At 27.5% G+C, this 14,234-nt stretch overlaps 2 protein-coding genes across 5 annotated transcripts; one reads left to right on the forward strand and one right to left on the reverse strand.

Annotated features, from left to right (window-relative positions):
- Positions 1-318: 318 nt before the first annotated feature.
- On the reverse strand, positions 319-9,267 carry LOC111635407 (peptidyl-tRNA hydrolase ICT1, mitochondrial-like). Its single transcript, XM_023380364.1, has 7 exons — positions 9,107-9,267; positions 8,990-9,035; positions 6,805-6,864; positions 2,731-2,813; positions 2,435-2,604; positions 1,382-1,477; positions 319-879 (listed from the first exon to the last, which is right to left on the reverse strand). Exons 1-6 carry the CDS (start codon positions 9,248-9,250, stop codon positions 1,384-1,386), a joined length of 597 nt encoding a protein of 198 aa, XP_023236132.1. The 5' UTR covers positions 9,251-9,267; the 3' UTR covers positions 319-879; positions 1,382-1,383.
- Positions 9,268-9,443: 176 nt separating this feature from the next.
- On the forward strand, positions 9,444-14,173 carry LOC111635426 (5'-AMP-activated protein kinase catalytic subunit alpha-2-like). Of its 4 annotated transcripts, XM_023380383.1 has the most exons (8): positions 9,466-9,530; positions 9,975-10,207; positions 11,512-11,752; positions 11,829-11,960; positions 13,383-13,496; positions 13,594-13,740; positions 13,806-13,932; positions 13,994-14,167. In XM_023380383.1, the coding sequence occupies exons 1-8, from the start codon at positions 9,473-9,475 to the stop codon at positions 14,007-14,009; spliced, it is 1,068 nt and encodes a 355-aa protein (XP_023236151.1). In that variant the 5' UTR covers positions 9,466-9,472; the 3' UTR covers positions 14,010-14,167. The 4 variants fall into 4 exon arrangements, with proteins under 4 accessions (XP_023236152.1, XP_023236151.1, XP_023236153.1 ...); XM_023380384.1 differs by lacking the exon at positions 9,975-10,207 and having other exon boundaries at positions 9,444-9,763; positions 13,994-14,173; XM_023380385.1 differs by having other exon boundaries at positions 13,806-14,169.
- Positions 14,174-14,234: the final 61 nt, after the last annotated feature.

Raw genomic sequence — 14,234 nt, forward strand, 5'->3', positions numbered from 1 at the left:
ACTGAATATATTTATAAGCAACAGAATCTAATATTCAATTAAGCTGACATTGTTTATGGAGTAAGTTAATCCAATAAATAAATTAGGCTATTAGATGATTAAAAAATTTTAAAACTGTTTATGTAACATGTAAACATTTAGGTTAGAAATATAAAATTGATAATTAGTCTAAATGAATAAAATCATGTTTATTCTGTTGATTTGGCTCATTATTTCTTATATAATTTATCAGCATTTAATGACAAAAAAAAAAAATTATATATATATATATCTAAAAATGTATTAATGTGATTAAATATTTTTCAACACTGCCAACACTTGTAGTTTTTGACAATTTATCATCAAGCTATTAATTTTGTTATTATTAGATTACTTATATATAATATATATAAATAATCTATTTACAATTTAAGTAGATTGTAGACATTCATTGACATTTTGTGAATATTGAGTGTATATGTAATATAATCTGTACTCATAGAATGCTGATTTATGTTTATAATCTGATTGCAGTAATTGTATCATATATTTTAAAATTATTTTATACCAATTTTTAAATAACTGGTATCATTCCAAATCATACTATTTTTCTACTCATCACATTGATTCTGATAGAATAAAAAGTTACAAAAGATTACAGATCATTCATGAAAATTTTTTACAGATTACAAAAGATTACAATCTTTTCTTTTTTCCATTTTTTTCTCTTTCTACTCTGTGGATATTAAGAGGGCATGGTAAAAATGGATAGATAGATGGTGAAAGACAGAGCTTAACATCTGGGACAGACTATGTATGAAAAATTCCTAGGATTCTTCAGCTACCCAAATTCAATCCTGCATCTTCAAGAATAGTAGAATGACACCCTACCTTGGCTATCTGGCCAGCAAATAAAAATAATTTAATAAAAGTATTTCCATTCCCATCTAAAATCTTGTTATAACAGAAATTAAACATTATCATCATATTCAATATTTAAAAATCTAAGAAAAAAACATGCATTTTACAATTTATGATAAGATTTATATAATTGTATTAAAACTGATTTTCTAGTGCTTTTTTTGTTCAAGTAATGTTAAAAAAATTTTTTTTTTAAATATCAAAATGAAAAATGCCTAGAAACAATAACCTTAAAATACTATATTTATCTAACATAGCAACTGCCTATTTTGCTGTATAATCTGAAAATTTTTACTCCATTTACAACTAAAATTTTGCTTTCATTTATAAATTGTTTCTTAATTGAAAATAAAATAATTAAACTTAATTTAATTACATTTTTAGCTAATTTCAGTTAAATAAGAAAAATTTTTGGACTTAAAAACGTTTAATTCTAACTATAATACATCTTAATTAAACTAGATATAGAGTAATTACATACAATCATAAATCATGTGCTGTAACTGCTTTTCGGCTATTCTTTATTTCAGAATGCATCCTTTTCTGTCGCAAACGTTCTCTTGCCTGTCTTTCTTTCCTACAAAATAAAAAACTTAATGTAATTTTGAAAAATATTTATTAAAAATTTCAATTTATGATAAAAAGTATGCTTTATCAAAATTATTTCTGATGCTGTATTGTTTTCATGAAAACAGAATAAAACAGCACAATTCTCAAAAATAGATATTATTTTCAATTTTTAAAAAGGAATAACCTAACCAACTATGAATTAAACAAAATTAAAAATTATGTTTTAAAGGAGCATTCAAGCATTATCAAAAAATCTAAATTTATCTTTAAGAATAAAGCTGAAAACGTTGAAACAGATGTGGTTACTGGCAAATGCTTATTCTCTCTATATTTTCAATTATAGTCTTTTTACTGTCTTATTAGTAAAATTCTTATTATCCATTACATATGATTTCTAAATCAGTCTTGGTTTATTATGGTGATTTGTTGTGTGCATTATTTTCTAATTATATTATAAATTTAACAGTTTTATTAAATTTGCAGATTTAAATCTAATGATATCTGGTATTGTTTCAAATATTGATATCTGTTTAATGATTATATCATGTTAATATGTAATAGTACATCACTTAGTATTGAAATTACAAAATGAAGCAATAATAAAAATCATTCTTACTAAATATAATATATAATTTAAATGGATTTAAGCAGTATATTGAAAACAATTAGCATAAATAAATTTCTAAAGCTTAGCACAAAGAAGTTGATGTGGTTGCTTCGACAAATAGACAGAGATTGATTTTTATGTCCATGGAGTGATGATTGACTGTGCACGATTGTTGCTAGTTATTGAATATAATTTTCATTGAACAGATCACTTATATTTTGTTAAAAAATCTGAATTGAGTTCATTGCTTAATTATGAGCAAACTTGCTTTGACATCAAAGAGATCAGTTTGTTTTAATATTGACTCATTTGTGCTGGGCTAAAGAGAATAATTTAAAATAACAAATCAATACACACCTAGCTTTTAACATCATACTTGTTTCTGGTAAAACTTCTGGTGGTGGCTTGCATGCTTCCCTCACTATACAACGTAATTTATCTAAACAGTCTGCTAGATTTATGCTTTGAGTTCTTGTTTTATCAGATTTAATTATTAAATATCCATCTTTTGTTAACTGATTTTTATGCTGTAAATAATTCAAGACAATTATATTTAAAATATTATTTAAAAAAAAAATAATGTCAGCACAACAAAATAAAAAAATTAGAAACTTTTTTATTCATTATAAACTATTTTGAGTGATTAAATATACCATTTCTTCCATTCTCTTTCGTCCTTTCTCGGGTATCCATTGAGCAGAAGATAAATGAAATCTTACTTCTACTTTACTATTCACTGAAATATACAATATATATTTTTAAAATGTAATTTAAATATTTTAAAAAGGTTTATTCTTCAATGTTTTTTGTTATATATGTTTGATCACAGCAGCAACTTCCACTACCATGGAAAAGATATAGTGTTATAGCAAAAGATTATATTAATATCAACAATTACAACTAAACACATACATGGTATATATTCTTATGTGAAGACTGATTATTTATCAGTTGAATCAAGAAACATTTAGAAACTTGTCATTCAGATAACTGGATATGCCAAAAGAAGAAATGGATGGATAGGTGTTCTGATGGAGAGTTCTGACAAAGAATATGCATGGTGTGAAGGTCTTGGAATAACTACCAAAAAGAACTATCCAAGAAGAAAATTTGAAGACATTGGACTGCTGCCAGACGTGAACACCACGCATCTAACTCCTGGTTATATACAATAATTTTAAAGTATCTAATTTATCTGATCATAAGTTTCTCTCTCTCTTTCTCTGCAAGTCAGTAACATAGCAGCAGTATTGTATAAATACAAATCACAATAAATAAACTTTTTTCAGTAGCAGCTGAATGTAGTCACTCTTTGTAGTCCATGACGTGTCACACCTCTGAACAAGGCACCTATGCAATGGAGATTTAAGTGAACCGAATTGGTCATCACTTGGACCAAGGTCACACCAAATCATTAAAAGGCAAACAAAAGTTAAAGGAGTCTCACAAATTTTATAGAAGCTATTAAAAATAATAATTCTTGATAAATAACATAATATATTTAAATTTATTTTTTATGTATAATATTTTTTTCAAGTTATTATTTTAATATTTAATTAAGTATTCAATTTTTCAAAATTTTATATATTTTTATTTCAAAAATTCATACATTGAATAAATCAATTTATAAAAAGTTTTATTTCCAAATTGATTTAATTTTTATAATCAGTTAAAAATCAAATCAAATAACTTATTTTTAGAAATTAAAGTTTAGTTAATAATATTAAAAAAACTCTCTCTTAATATGTTACATTCCCTTCATGGACTATAAATTTATCTGATGTAATAAATGACTGCAATATTTTGAGTTCTTGTCTAATTTTTAAAATCTCCACTAATTTTTCCTAAATTTTTTTTTACAGAAATATTACAATAAGCACATAATAATTCTTTTTTCTCTGTTACATCATAATATTTTAACAATCATAATTAATATAAAAAAATTAAAAGTCACATCTGCTTATAAGTTAAGCTTTATCTTAAAAAATTGAATGTTACAACTTCATTGTTAAATTACTTGTTGAAATGGATACAATTAAATAAATATATTGTATTAAAAACTAAGAAATAATTAAACAATGCAATTAAAGCCTTTGATCTTAGATGCTTGAAATCCTCTTTGATCAAAAATCAAAGAGGATTACAAGCAAATACATATACAAATACAAAGTCCTCATTTAGGAAGTGCCATAAATGAAAATGTCAACTGCTCCTGCAGGAGCTGCAGATTACTCATGTTGGACAATGATGAGTGATTCTGACTTTACAAACTGCAGAACACAAACACCTCTATTGCATAGATGCCATTTTTGTTTACAGCACTTCCTAGAGATAGTAGACAACAAGACATTTGAATGCAGATGGGAGATGAAACTCAAACAATTACTCTATTAATTGAATATACATTGCATTGCATACTTCTCAGATAATAATTAACATAATTACAGTAATTTAAAATTGTAGTATTCCTTTTGCAAAACCCTGTATTTTAAATAATTTTTTGTCATTTTTGATATATATATACTTTTATTAAATTAAATGAGTATTACATATTAATTTTACATACTAATCATGTCTCAAAACAAAATTATAGATATCCTTTTGTTTTTGACCGAAAATAAACAAAACTAGTATGGATTATCATAGGTTTGGATTAGCAAAAGTGAAATGTTGAAATACTACATAAAGTTTCATCTAATAAACCTTAAATAAGATATTAGGCAAAATAATATTTTTGAGCTCAATGTTACGAGTTAAGAAAGCTTTATTTCAAAATTAACTTCTTCACATTAACTGGATCAATAACTATAATTAAATACACCAATCAAAACTTTAATAATTCCAGTAAATAATTTAATGTAAATTCAACAGATGTTTTGATCTTACACAAGATCTGCTTCAGGTCAACAACATTCTAAATTGGAATGTGCAGAACTAATTTCAATTTCAAAAATGTTTCTTTTTTTTTTTTTTTTTTTGGAGTAAAATATAAAGATATTGAATATAAAATTGAATAAATAAAGATTAGTTTGCCTATTACCATGTATAAAATTAAAGCAAATACAAATAAAGAAATAATTATACATAAATATACCACAAAAATAATAACTAATTTATGTTGGTATTGCCTGGTTTTTCATAAAAATATTGCCAAGCATATGAGATATTTTTTCTATCTTTAAAGTTAATGCAATTGTCTGTCAGGTAGCTTTGTACATTTCTAAAGCTTCTAGAGCCCCCGATGTGGTCAGTTTGCTAGGACTGTTTGATTAACATGGAATTTTGAAGATCAGCTTGCATGTCAGTCTTTCTAATGTAATAAACAGGAAAGTGGTATCTTTTTTTGTTTATAATATTGTAATGATATTCTTGTAACCTTTTGCGTATGGAGTGCTTAGTGTACCCAATGTACACCAGATCTTTTTGGAATCTGCTGTCCCTTACCAGAACCTTGTATACCATTTGAGCCTTATCTTTTCTGTTGTGTAGCAAATTATATAGCATGGAAACGCACTTGTATGCTAACTTAGTAGCAGTATTGTCAGCTATTTCCTTGGAAATGTATGTAAATCATAGTCATACTCCACCAGAGTGCATCTGAGGTTAGGGTTGTGTTTGTTGTTGGAGTCTCTTAGGTTATTGGGGTTGGTACACAGAGATCACAATACAAACATGGAAGACAATTTAAAAAAGCTAAAACATATAGAAGACATAACTATAATATGTGGGTATAGAAGAAACCTGATTTGTAGTTTGGCTTGTACCTACTCCAACTGACACTTCCCATGTACGAATCAAATTTCACAAAATGTGGACCAAATATTTAAACTTACTGCACTCAAAACCCCTAAAGACATTTTAATTAGACTTCATATTAAATAATTTTCCTATTTGAATACTCCATCTCACTTGTCATATAGAAAGGGAAATCTGTTGTGGATAGTGGTTGAAGTTGATTTACCTGAAGGTAGTTGTTGATCTCCATCTAGATGAGATAATACCTTGCAATAAAAAGTTTCAATGTATTTGTTCAAATTGTGTCAAAATTCATAAAGAGCAAATTAATTAACTTTCTTTTTTATATAATAGATTTGCTGAGTTATTTAAAAATATTTGTAGCAATGAATACATTAAACAAAAATATTAAAAATTACAAAAAGTATTTTTGTGTGTGACCTCATGCATACTCTTTTGCTTTAACAATGGAGTAATAATAAATACAACAATTTTTTTTTATATTTTATGAAAGCAAAAAGTTTGATAAACTTTTAAAAGTTAAATAAATTTTTCATTTAAATAAAAATACATTTTAAATATTCTATACTCTTAAGGGTTATAAAGTGTTTAAACTGGTAAAGATTAAAAACAAATTATTTATTTACTTTTAAAAAAATTATTTCCATTTATATATCCAGCTAATTAAAAAAAAATTAAATGTTTATTTAGAGAGAAGATACATTTAATTTGATTCCCAGTTAATCAAATAATAAGCCAAATTTATTATTTAATTAATTCACTTAACTGCCTATCTACAGTTCAAATTATACAGCATTTGTTTATCCAACATATAGCTCAATAATAAATCTGGCTTGTTATTTGATTAGTTATATAATTTAGGCTTAGTTTCTTATTTGACATCTAACATTTGTAGTATTTACATCAAAATGAAATTAGTTGAACTTTAAATCATAAAAATTTAAATTAAGAAAAAACATGAAATTTTTTACCTTTATTGACATTTTGTCCTCCAGGTCCACTGCTTCTACTATGTGTTATTTGTATATCTTCTGAAATTAATCATTTTAATACATAAATTTGTATAAATTATTGTTATTATTTTCAAACTCAATTAATTACTCAAATGATAAATAATAGTTTTAAATGAGATTTATACTTTTCACTTTCAGATTGGAAATCTTAATCAATCAAATTAATATATCAATAAAAATATTTACTTCATTTACTAACATATAGTAATTAATATGTTTTATTCTGTTATATCATATGCCCAACTGAAGAGAAACAAACAACTATTATTACAACTGTTAATTTTTGAAATTAAAATATCCATTGCTTCAATTATAACTTTCATCAATTAAAACACAAGAAATGAGACATAACTAGTTTAACATTTTTAATTTATCAATTTTACTTAGGAAAAATATTTATGAAAACTAATCTTAACCTCATTACAGCTAAAATTAAACAATAACACATTACACATTAATATGCTCCAGTAAGAAGGATGGTTAAAATTCAATATTAAAGTATCTTTAGTACGCTAAAATTTAATTCTATAAAAGGAGTAATCATTCACACTGGAAGTGTGCAATTGAGCCACAAGTGTAATCAATGTAAGAAAAACACATAATAGAAAACAAATATGCCAAGATAACAAAGAACAAGTCTCTCAAATGATCTAGAAATAAAAGAAAATAAGAACAAAATTTTTCCATAGTGTATATATATGTATATATATGATAATATCTATAACCTTATTTACTGTTTTACAGACTTATATTCAAGTTAGTGTAAAAATCAAACCTTTCTAGCTATCTGAAAACATTCTACTGACAGGTGTCTATAAAATGAAATTACTGTAGTAAATTTTCATCAAAATGATACTACAAATGATGAGTGATTTTGATAATAAGTTTCCATTGTAATAGTTTAATATAAGTAATTCTAAGTTTAAAAGCCAATGTACTATACCTAAATAAAAAAATTAAGACAAGACCAAATGATTTGATCAATTACCTTAATCTTGATGCCAGTGAACATCAGTCTTAACTTATACTTAAAATATTCTCATTTTTCAAAAACTTTCCTAAAACATAATTTTTGCTTTTTTTTTGATAATTTGACTGAACTCGGGTACATATTTGGAAAAAAACGACAAATATATTCACATCCTTTGGTATTAATTTTAAGAATTTAAACTGGTTGTTTTATAAATGCAATGTAGCATAATAACGATCACTTGGCACTATTAATTCTTTTATTTCAATATTCACTGTGTGAATAATTTGTTGAGTAAGTAAAGAGTGAATGAGTGATTAATAAAATTATTATTATTATTATATAAAATAACCATATAGTTATTATGCATGAATTTATGTCATGGATTGCACAATCCAACTAAGTATGACAGCCAGATGGCTGAGATAATAACAGCATCAGTCTGGTGCTCTGAGAAACAAGTATAATTCTAGGCCTAGAACATCAGATATGATTCATAGTTTATCCCTAATATGTTGAGTCCTATTCCTCACAATTCAGCCATCCCATTGTGGGCCTGGCCAAATTGAAAAAAGACCTCTCAGTACCCACAGAGTGGAAAGAATAAACTACAGAAATTCAATTCAGTGAATAGTGGATTTGATACTAAATCCTCCCAACCCAAAGTTCAGACTGAACAACACTTAGGTCTGTTCAGAAATACTTATAAGTTTAATCACTGAGACTCAAAAGTTTAAACCTATAAAGTTTCCAGTCATTTACAGGTTGCTTCCAGACACTCAATCTTAAAGGGTGGGTTAGAGAATGACCAACCAAAATACCATCATCATCATTTATTAGTACCATCAACTGTTCAGTAAGCATTTTCGAACAGACCCTTAATCAATAATTCATTATAGGACACTGTAAAGAAAAACTTTATTACCTTCACCTTACAACAGTAACCTAAAAATAGCTGACAAGAACTGATTTAATGACTTTAACTGTTTAACTGTATGACTAAACAGTAATAGTTTATGTTCGTAAAATATAAAAAAGTGTTTTTAGTAATATTCAGGTAGTCTATCAATTATTGGGTCCTTTTAAAATTGTCGAATCTTTGTAACCATTCTGTAGATAAGCTCCATAAGTTGTATTGTATATCTTTTCATAAATATTTAAAATAATTCTTACCTAGTGGAATATAACCAGAAAATTTTTCTCCTTCATTTTTTGGAATCTAAAATAATATTAAATTCATTTAAAACTGAAGTTTATGATCAAAAACATGACAAAAAACTTAATATTTACCTCCTGTGCTGTGCTAATATTTAAATTACTATTTGGATATATTTTATCCAAACTATAATTACTTTTGAAACTAGAAAACCTTCTAAAATCAACTGATTTCCTTAAATTTGCATTGAAAACAAATCTTCCAAACATGCTCGCCATTACAAAAATACATTACAGTGTTGCCAGAATTAAATTAAATATTCATGAATAAAATATTTATAATAATTAAAATTAAATTCGGAAATATTTAAATATTATTTTTATTCGTATTTATTAAAATAATAAAAATATTTATAATTATATTTATTTAATTATCAAAATCTTTAGTAACAATAAATTAATAATACATCATTGTTAATATATTTATAAATAAACACAAAAATGGATGCTGTAAATAAAGAATCTAATTATTCGGACGAAAATAATTTGTTTTTGAAAGATAGTCGGGGTTTATGGATGCCGGATAAAGTTAAATCACATCTATTACTCCGACACGGATATATAACTGAGAAAATTCTCTATCGTGAGGATCGCTGCGTAATTAAGAAAGCCAAGAAAATTGATAATGATGATATTCAATTTGTTGTGAAAATTGTTAAAAAAAATAAGGTCGATCCAATAATTACTTTAAATGAAATTAGGTGCTTGCAAAGAATTCGACATCATTTAGTGGTATGCAAAAAATATTATTTTTTTTAAACTTTTATTTTAGAATATATTCACGGAGAAAATGTTGAGGAAAAGGGATGAATATCTCTCTTTGTTTAACATTTTTTGGGATATATGATGAAAAATATTCATTTTCTTATACTAAAATTATTAGATTCCTTGGAGATTAGTTGTCTTAGTTAATATTCCTATCGGCAAAGAANGTTTTTGAAAGATAGTCGGGGTTTATGGATGCCGGATAAAGTTAAATCACATCTATTACTCCGACACGGATATATAACTGAGAAAATTCTCTATCGTGAGGATCGCTGCGTAATTAAGAAAGCCAAGAAAATTGATAATGATGATATTCAATTTGTTGTGAAAATTGTTAAAAAAAATAAGGTCGATCCAATAATTACTTTAAATGAAATTAGGTGCTTGCAAAGAATTCGACATCATTTAGTGGTATGCAAAAAATATTATTTTTTTTAAACTTTTATTTTAGAATATATTCACGGAGAAAATGTTGAGGAAAAGGGATGAATATCTCTCTTTGTTTAACATTTTTTGGGATATATGATGAAAAATATTCATTTTCTTATACTAAAATTATTAGATTCCTTGGAGATTAGTTGTCTTAGTTAATATTCCTATCGGCAAAGAATAATAAAAAGAATATTCTGTTTAGGTTTAATTGTTTATGTATTCAGAATAAAATATTTTCGATCTTAAATTGTAGATTTTCGTTTTACTAAATTAACAGAATAGAAGAATTTGAATGCTTCTCTTACATCATTGGTTCACCCAGGGGGTGGGCCAAGGAGTCCTGGCACCCGCCAAAGTAAAAGGAAAAAACACTAGTAAATTTTTCAAAAATACTTTCCTAATTAAAACTTATTTTTTTGTTTATATTGTGTGGTGTGTTCTATTTCTATATTACTTGTGAATTAGCGGACGCATAAAGTGGGAATTTTATTGAATTTGAATTAAAAACTTTTTAATACATTCAACTCGGCTCCCCCAAGATTAAATCGTGAGTGCGCCACTGCTTATAATAATATTTTTTTTTAAACAAAAAAAGGAAAACTTTGCACTAGTCGTATTTTGTAGCCTACGGCTTCGGAGACCGGGATGAAAATTTTTCGGAGTGATCTGTCCTGAATTTGTTGAGTCTCGTCCCTCGAGGCTGTTCTCATTAAGGGCCTAGACACGATGGACATGGGAAAAAAGCCCTCTTAGTGCCTAGTGACGTTAAGTTTTCAGCGCGGAATTTAGAGAAGGTTGTTAAGTGCTGTGAGGAAGTTGTAGTTATATTTAGTGAAAGTTATAAGCGGTGAATAAAGTATAAAATTTAACAATTTTAAATTTATCTCATTATACAGTAAGCAGCAAGATAAGATATCACCATAACATGAAAGATTTGAATTTAAATTAGGCCTGTATCCGCAGAACTTATTATAAATAACTTGCGTCTTTTTTACATTTTAAACTATTTTACCTTGTGATCACTAAAAGATCTTTTTATAATCGTACCCATCATAGGTTCCACCAGGCCCACAACAAGGCCGAGAAGTGAGGGACGAAGCCCGATATCCCGGATCTTACGTTTCGTAACGCCCATTAAAATTTGCTCTAGAGTCGATCCCGGGTTCTCCAGAGTTATTATAGGCTGACGCCTGAACTACTCCAACCACCCGGACATCAAAGAAGCCTAACTATTCAACTAATCTTTCCGAAAATTTTTATTTAATTTTTATTTTCAATTTCAGGTGAGTTTTATAGATGCCATTGAAACAGACGACGCATTTTACTTGATACTCGAAAGAGCCGAAAATGGGAATCTTCTCAATTACGTCAACAAACAGAAACATCTTTCAGAAGTTGAAGGCCGAAGACTTTTTGTACAATTGTTAAATGCTATAGAAATTTGTCACAAGTATAAAATTTGTCATAGAGATATTAAATTAGAGAATATTTTATTGGATAAAGAACTAAATTTAAAACTGACAGGTATGCATTTAATTATTGCATCATCAAAATTTTATTTAAAATGATGAGTGAATATAAATGTTTGATTACACGGCAGATTTCGATTTAGCTGCTTCCGATTGTAATCTTAAGAAACTGAATGCTCCTTATGGAAGCTATGGATATGTCGCTCCAGAAATATTGTTGGAACCTAAGTATAATGGGTATAAAGTAGATGTATGGAGTGCAGGTAGTTTTTCTTGTTTTTTACTTTCTTCCTTGTGGGCACTATGCTAAATTACTCACCAGGCATGTGAGGCAAATGCCTTGGTGCCCGGGTCTCTGGGCCCCGAAATTGGTAAAAAAAAAATATAAAACAATTTTACCGTTGCAATTTTATATCAATTTATAAATAATTCTGCAGCTACAACTATTGACAAATCTTATTGGTTAATGATTTAATGATGTCATAAAATTACTTAAAGGGGTCTCGAAAGGTCTTAATCCGTTATTGATCCAGTGGGTTTTTTTCATGTTCATCATGTGTTTGGCCACGTCCATAATGGAGCAGTCTGCTGGAAAGAAACGAAGCTTGATATATGCATGTTCTCTTATTTAAGTGCAAAAACGTCTGACGATTCGGTTCAAACTCGGACTCTTGTTCCCTAGAGCGGCAAGCTGATACAATTTTTTTGCTTATAAAAATGCAAAAAAAAAAAAAAATATGGTTAAACGGTTTACATTAATAATTTTTTCAAATTTGTACGAAATTTGCGAATTAAGCTTGAAGAAAAGAATTTGAAGTTTTCATCTTCAAACATAAGTCCTATTGAAAATAATTTATAATATACGTTTGTTTGTTTTGTGGTAACGCAACACTTGGGCGATCTGCCTAGGAGGATGCCTTTCGGGAGGTCTTTTTAAGGGAAACTGGCCCCTATTTAGGCATTACAAACGAGGAGAAGGCCCGAAGAACTACATGTGGCCAGCCCGTCCAAGCGGGGCGCGAACCCACGACTGAAATCCTGGTGCTTAGGGTACGAAGATCGCTTGGCCACTGGTGGGCCTATAATATACATACAAGCACTCATATACAAAGCACACTAAAGATTTAATCTTGGAAGAGCCGAGTTGAATGAATAAATGATTTTTAATGTGAATTCAATAAAATTCCACCTTATGTGACCGCTAATTCATAATTAATATAGAAATAGAACACACAACCCAATATAAATAAATAAATAAATTTTAATTAAGAAAATAGTTTTGGAAAATTTACTGGTGTTTCTTTTCATTTTACTTTCGGGGGTACCAGGGCCATTTGGCCCATGCTCTGGGTGTCACTGCATACAAGAATACTTAATTATAAAAAAATTTCAATAAGTTTTTATCAAATTATCGAATGAAATTTAATTAACATGTACCAGTACCTGTATTCAAAAGCTTCATTCAGTTAAACTATTTTTAATACTGTATTTCACATTACATTAATTGTAATGTGAAATATTAAAAATATTTTAACTGAATGAAGCTTAACAATTAATGTTGTCGACTTGAAGACTTTTTAATGTCTTCAAGATAATTCGCTTTTTTTAGAGTTTTAATTTAAAAATATTCAGCTATAATGTCTGATTTAACATTATTTATTGATATAAAACGATACTATTTATAGGTATATGTCTTTATGCAATGTTATGTGGAAGACTTCCTTTCATCCATATGCAACAGAGAGATATATATCTGGAGGCAATTAACAAGATAACTTTTAGGATACAAATTAGTAATGGTTGGTTGAATAATTATTGTATAGCATTGTGTTATTGTATAGCATTTTCTGTGAATTTGTTTTTGTAATTGTGTTAATTGTTTTTGTATATATTCAGAAAGTCGTGATTTAATCTATCACATGCTCAATCCCGACCCAAATTTGAGACCGTCATTGCGATCTGTGCGCCTTTGGAAATGGATAAGGGAACCAACAAAACTAGTCAATACATCGAAGTTATTCGTAAAATCTAACTCGAACAAAAGTTAATATATATTAATTTTGAAAAATAAATAATGTAAGTTGTTATAAACAAGTTTTAAATTTCAGTTTTGAAATTTGATTATCGACCGGAACACGAATTAACTTTAAATCAAAACTCTGCTTCTCATTTAACTTTCAACAAAGTTTCGAGATTCGTAAAGAAGAGCAAAGAAATAATTGCAAAATCTGAAAAGTAATTATTTTGAAATATTTTATGCGTCTATGTAAATAGCTTACAAATGTATACTTATTAGGGGCATGGAAAGATAGGACAAAGGGAGCACGTCCGAGATGATGGGACGCCAAAATTCTAAAATATATTCATAAAAAACTCGCATTTGAGAATGAAAAATTATATGATCATGTACTGGTATACTGTACATTTTTCTATGAACTGTTTTTTAAAAATTTTTCAAAAATGCATTGTTAATGTGCTACAAATACACCTTGCGCGCCATCCTTCAAACCGTTTTATTCGAACTATTATCGCAAGCG

This window comes from Centruroides sculpturatus, unplaced genomic scaffold (assembly GCF_000671375.1).
Source record: "Centruroides sculpturatus isolate CEXI.00-Female unplaced genomic scaffold, Cexi_2.0 scaffold997, whole genome shotgun sequence".
NCBI lineage: Eukaryota > Metazoa > Arthropoda > Arachnida > Scorpiones > Buthidae > Centruroides > Centruroides sculpturatus.

What these genes read in the sequence shown, in the direction of transcription:
- LOC111635426 (XM_023380384.1), top strand. Translation starts at nt 9,473, where the DNA reads ATGGATGCTGTAAATAAAGAATCTAATTATTCGGACGAAAATAATTTG. An exon ending in ACTAAATTTAAAACTGACAG is followed by an intron (nt 11,753 to 11,828) that starts GTATGCATTTAA and finishes ATTACACGGCAG; the next exon opens with ATTTCGATTTAGCTGCTTCC. An exon ending in AAAATCTAACTCGAACAAAA is followed by an intron (nt 13,741 to 13,805) that starts GTTAATATATAT and finishes TTTAAATTTCAG; the next exon opens with TTTTGAAATTTGATTATCGA.
- LOC111635407 (XM_023380364.1), bottom strand. Translation starts at nt 9,250, where the DNA reads ATGGCGAGCATGTTTGGAAGATTTGTTTTCAATGCAAATTTAAGGAAA. An exon ending in ATATTAGCACAGCACAGGAG is followed by an intron (nt 9,036 to 9,106) that starts GTAAATATTAAG and finishes ATATTATTTTAG; the next exon opens with ATTCCAAAAAATGAAGGAGA. An exon ending in TTCTGGTTATATTCCACTAG is followed by an intron (nt 6,865 to 8,989) that starts GTAAGAATTATT and finishes GATTAATTTCAG; the next exon opens with AAGATATACAAATAACACAT.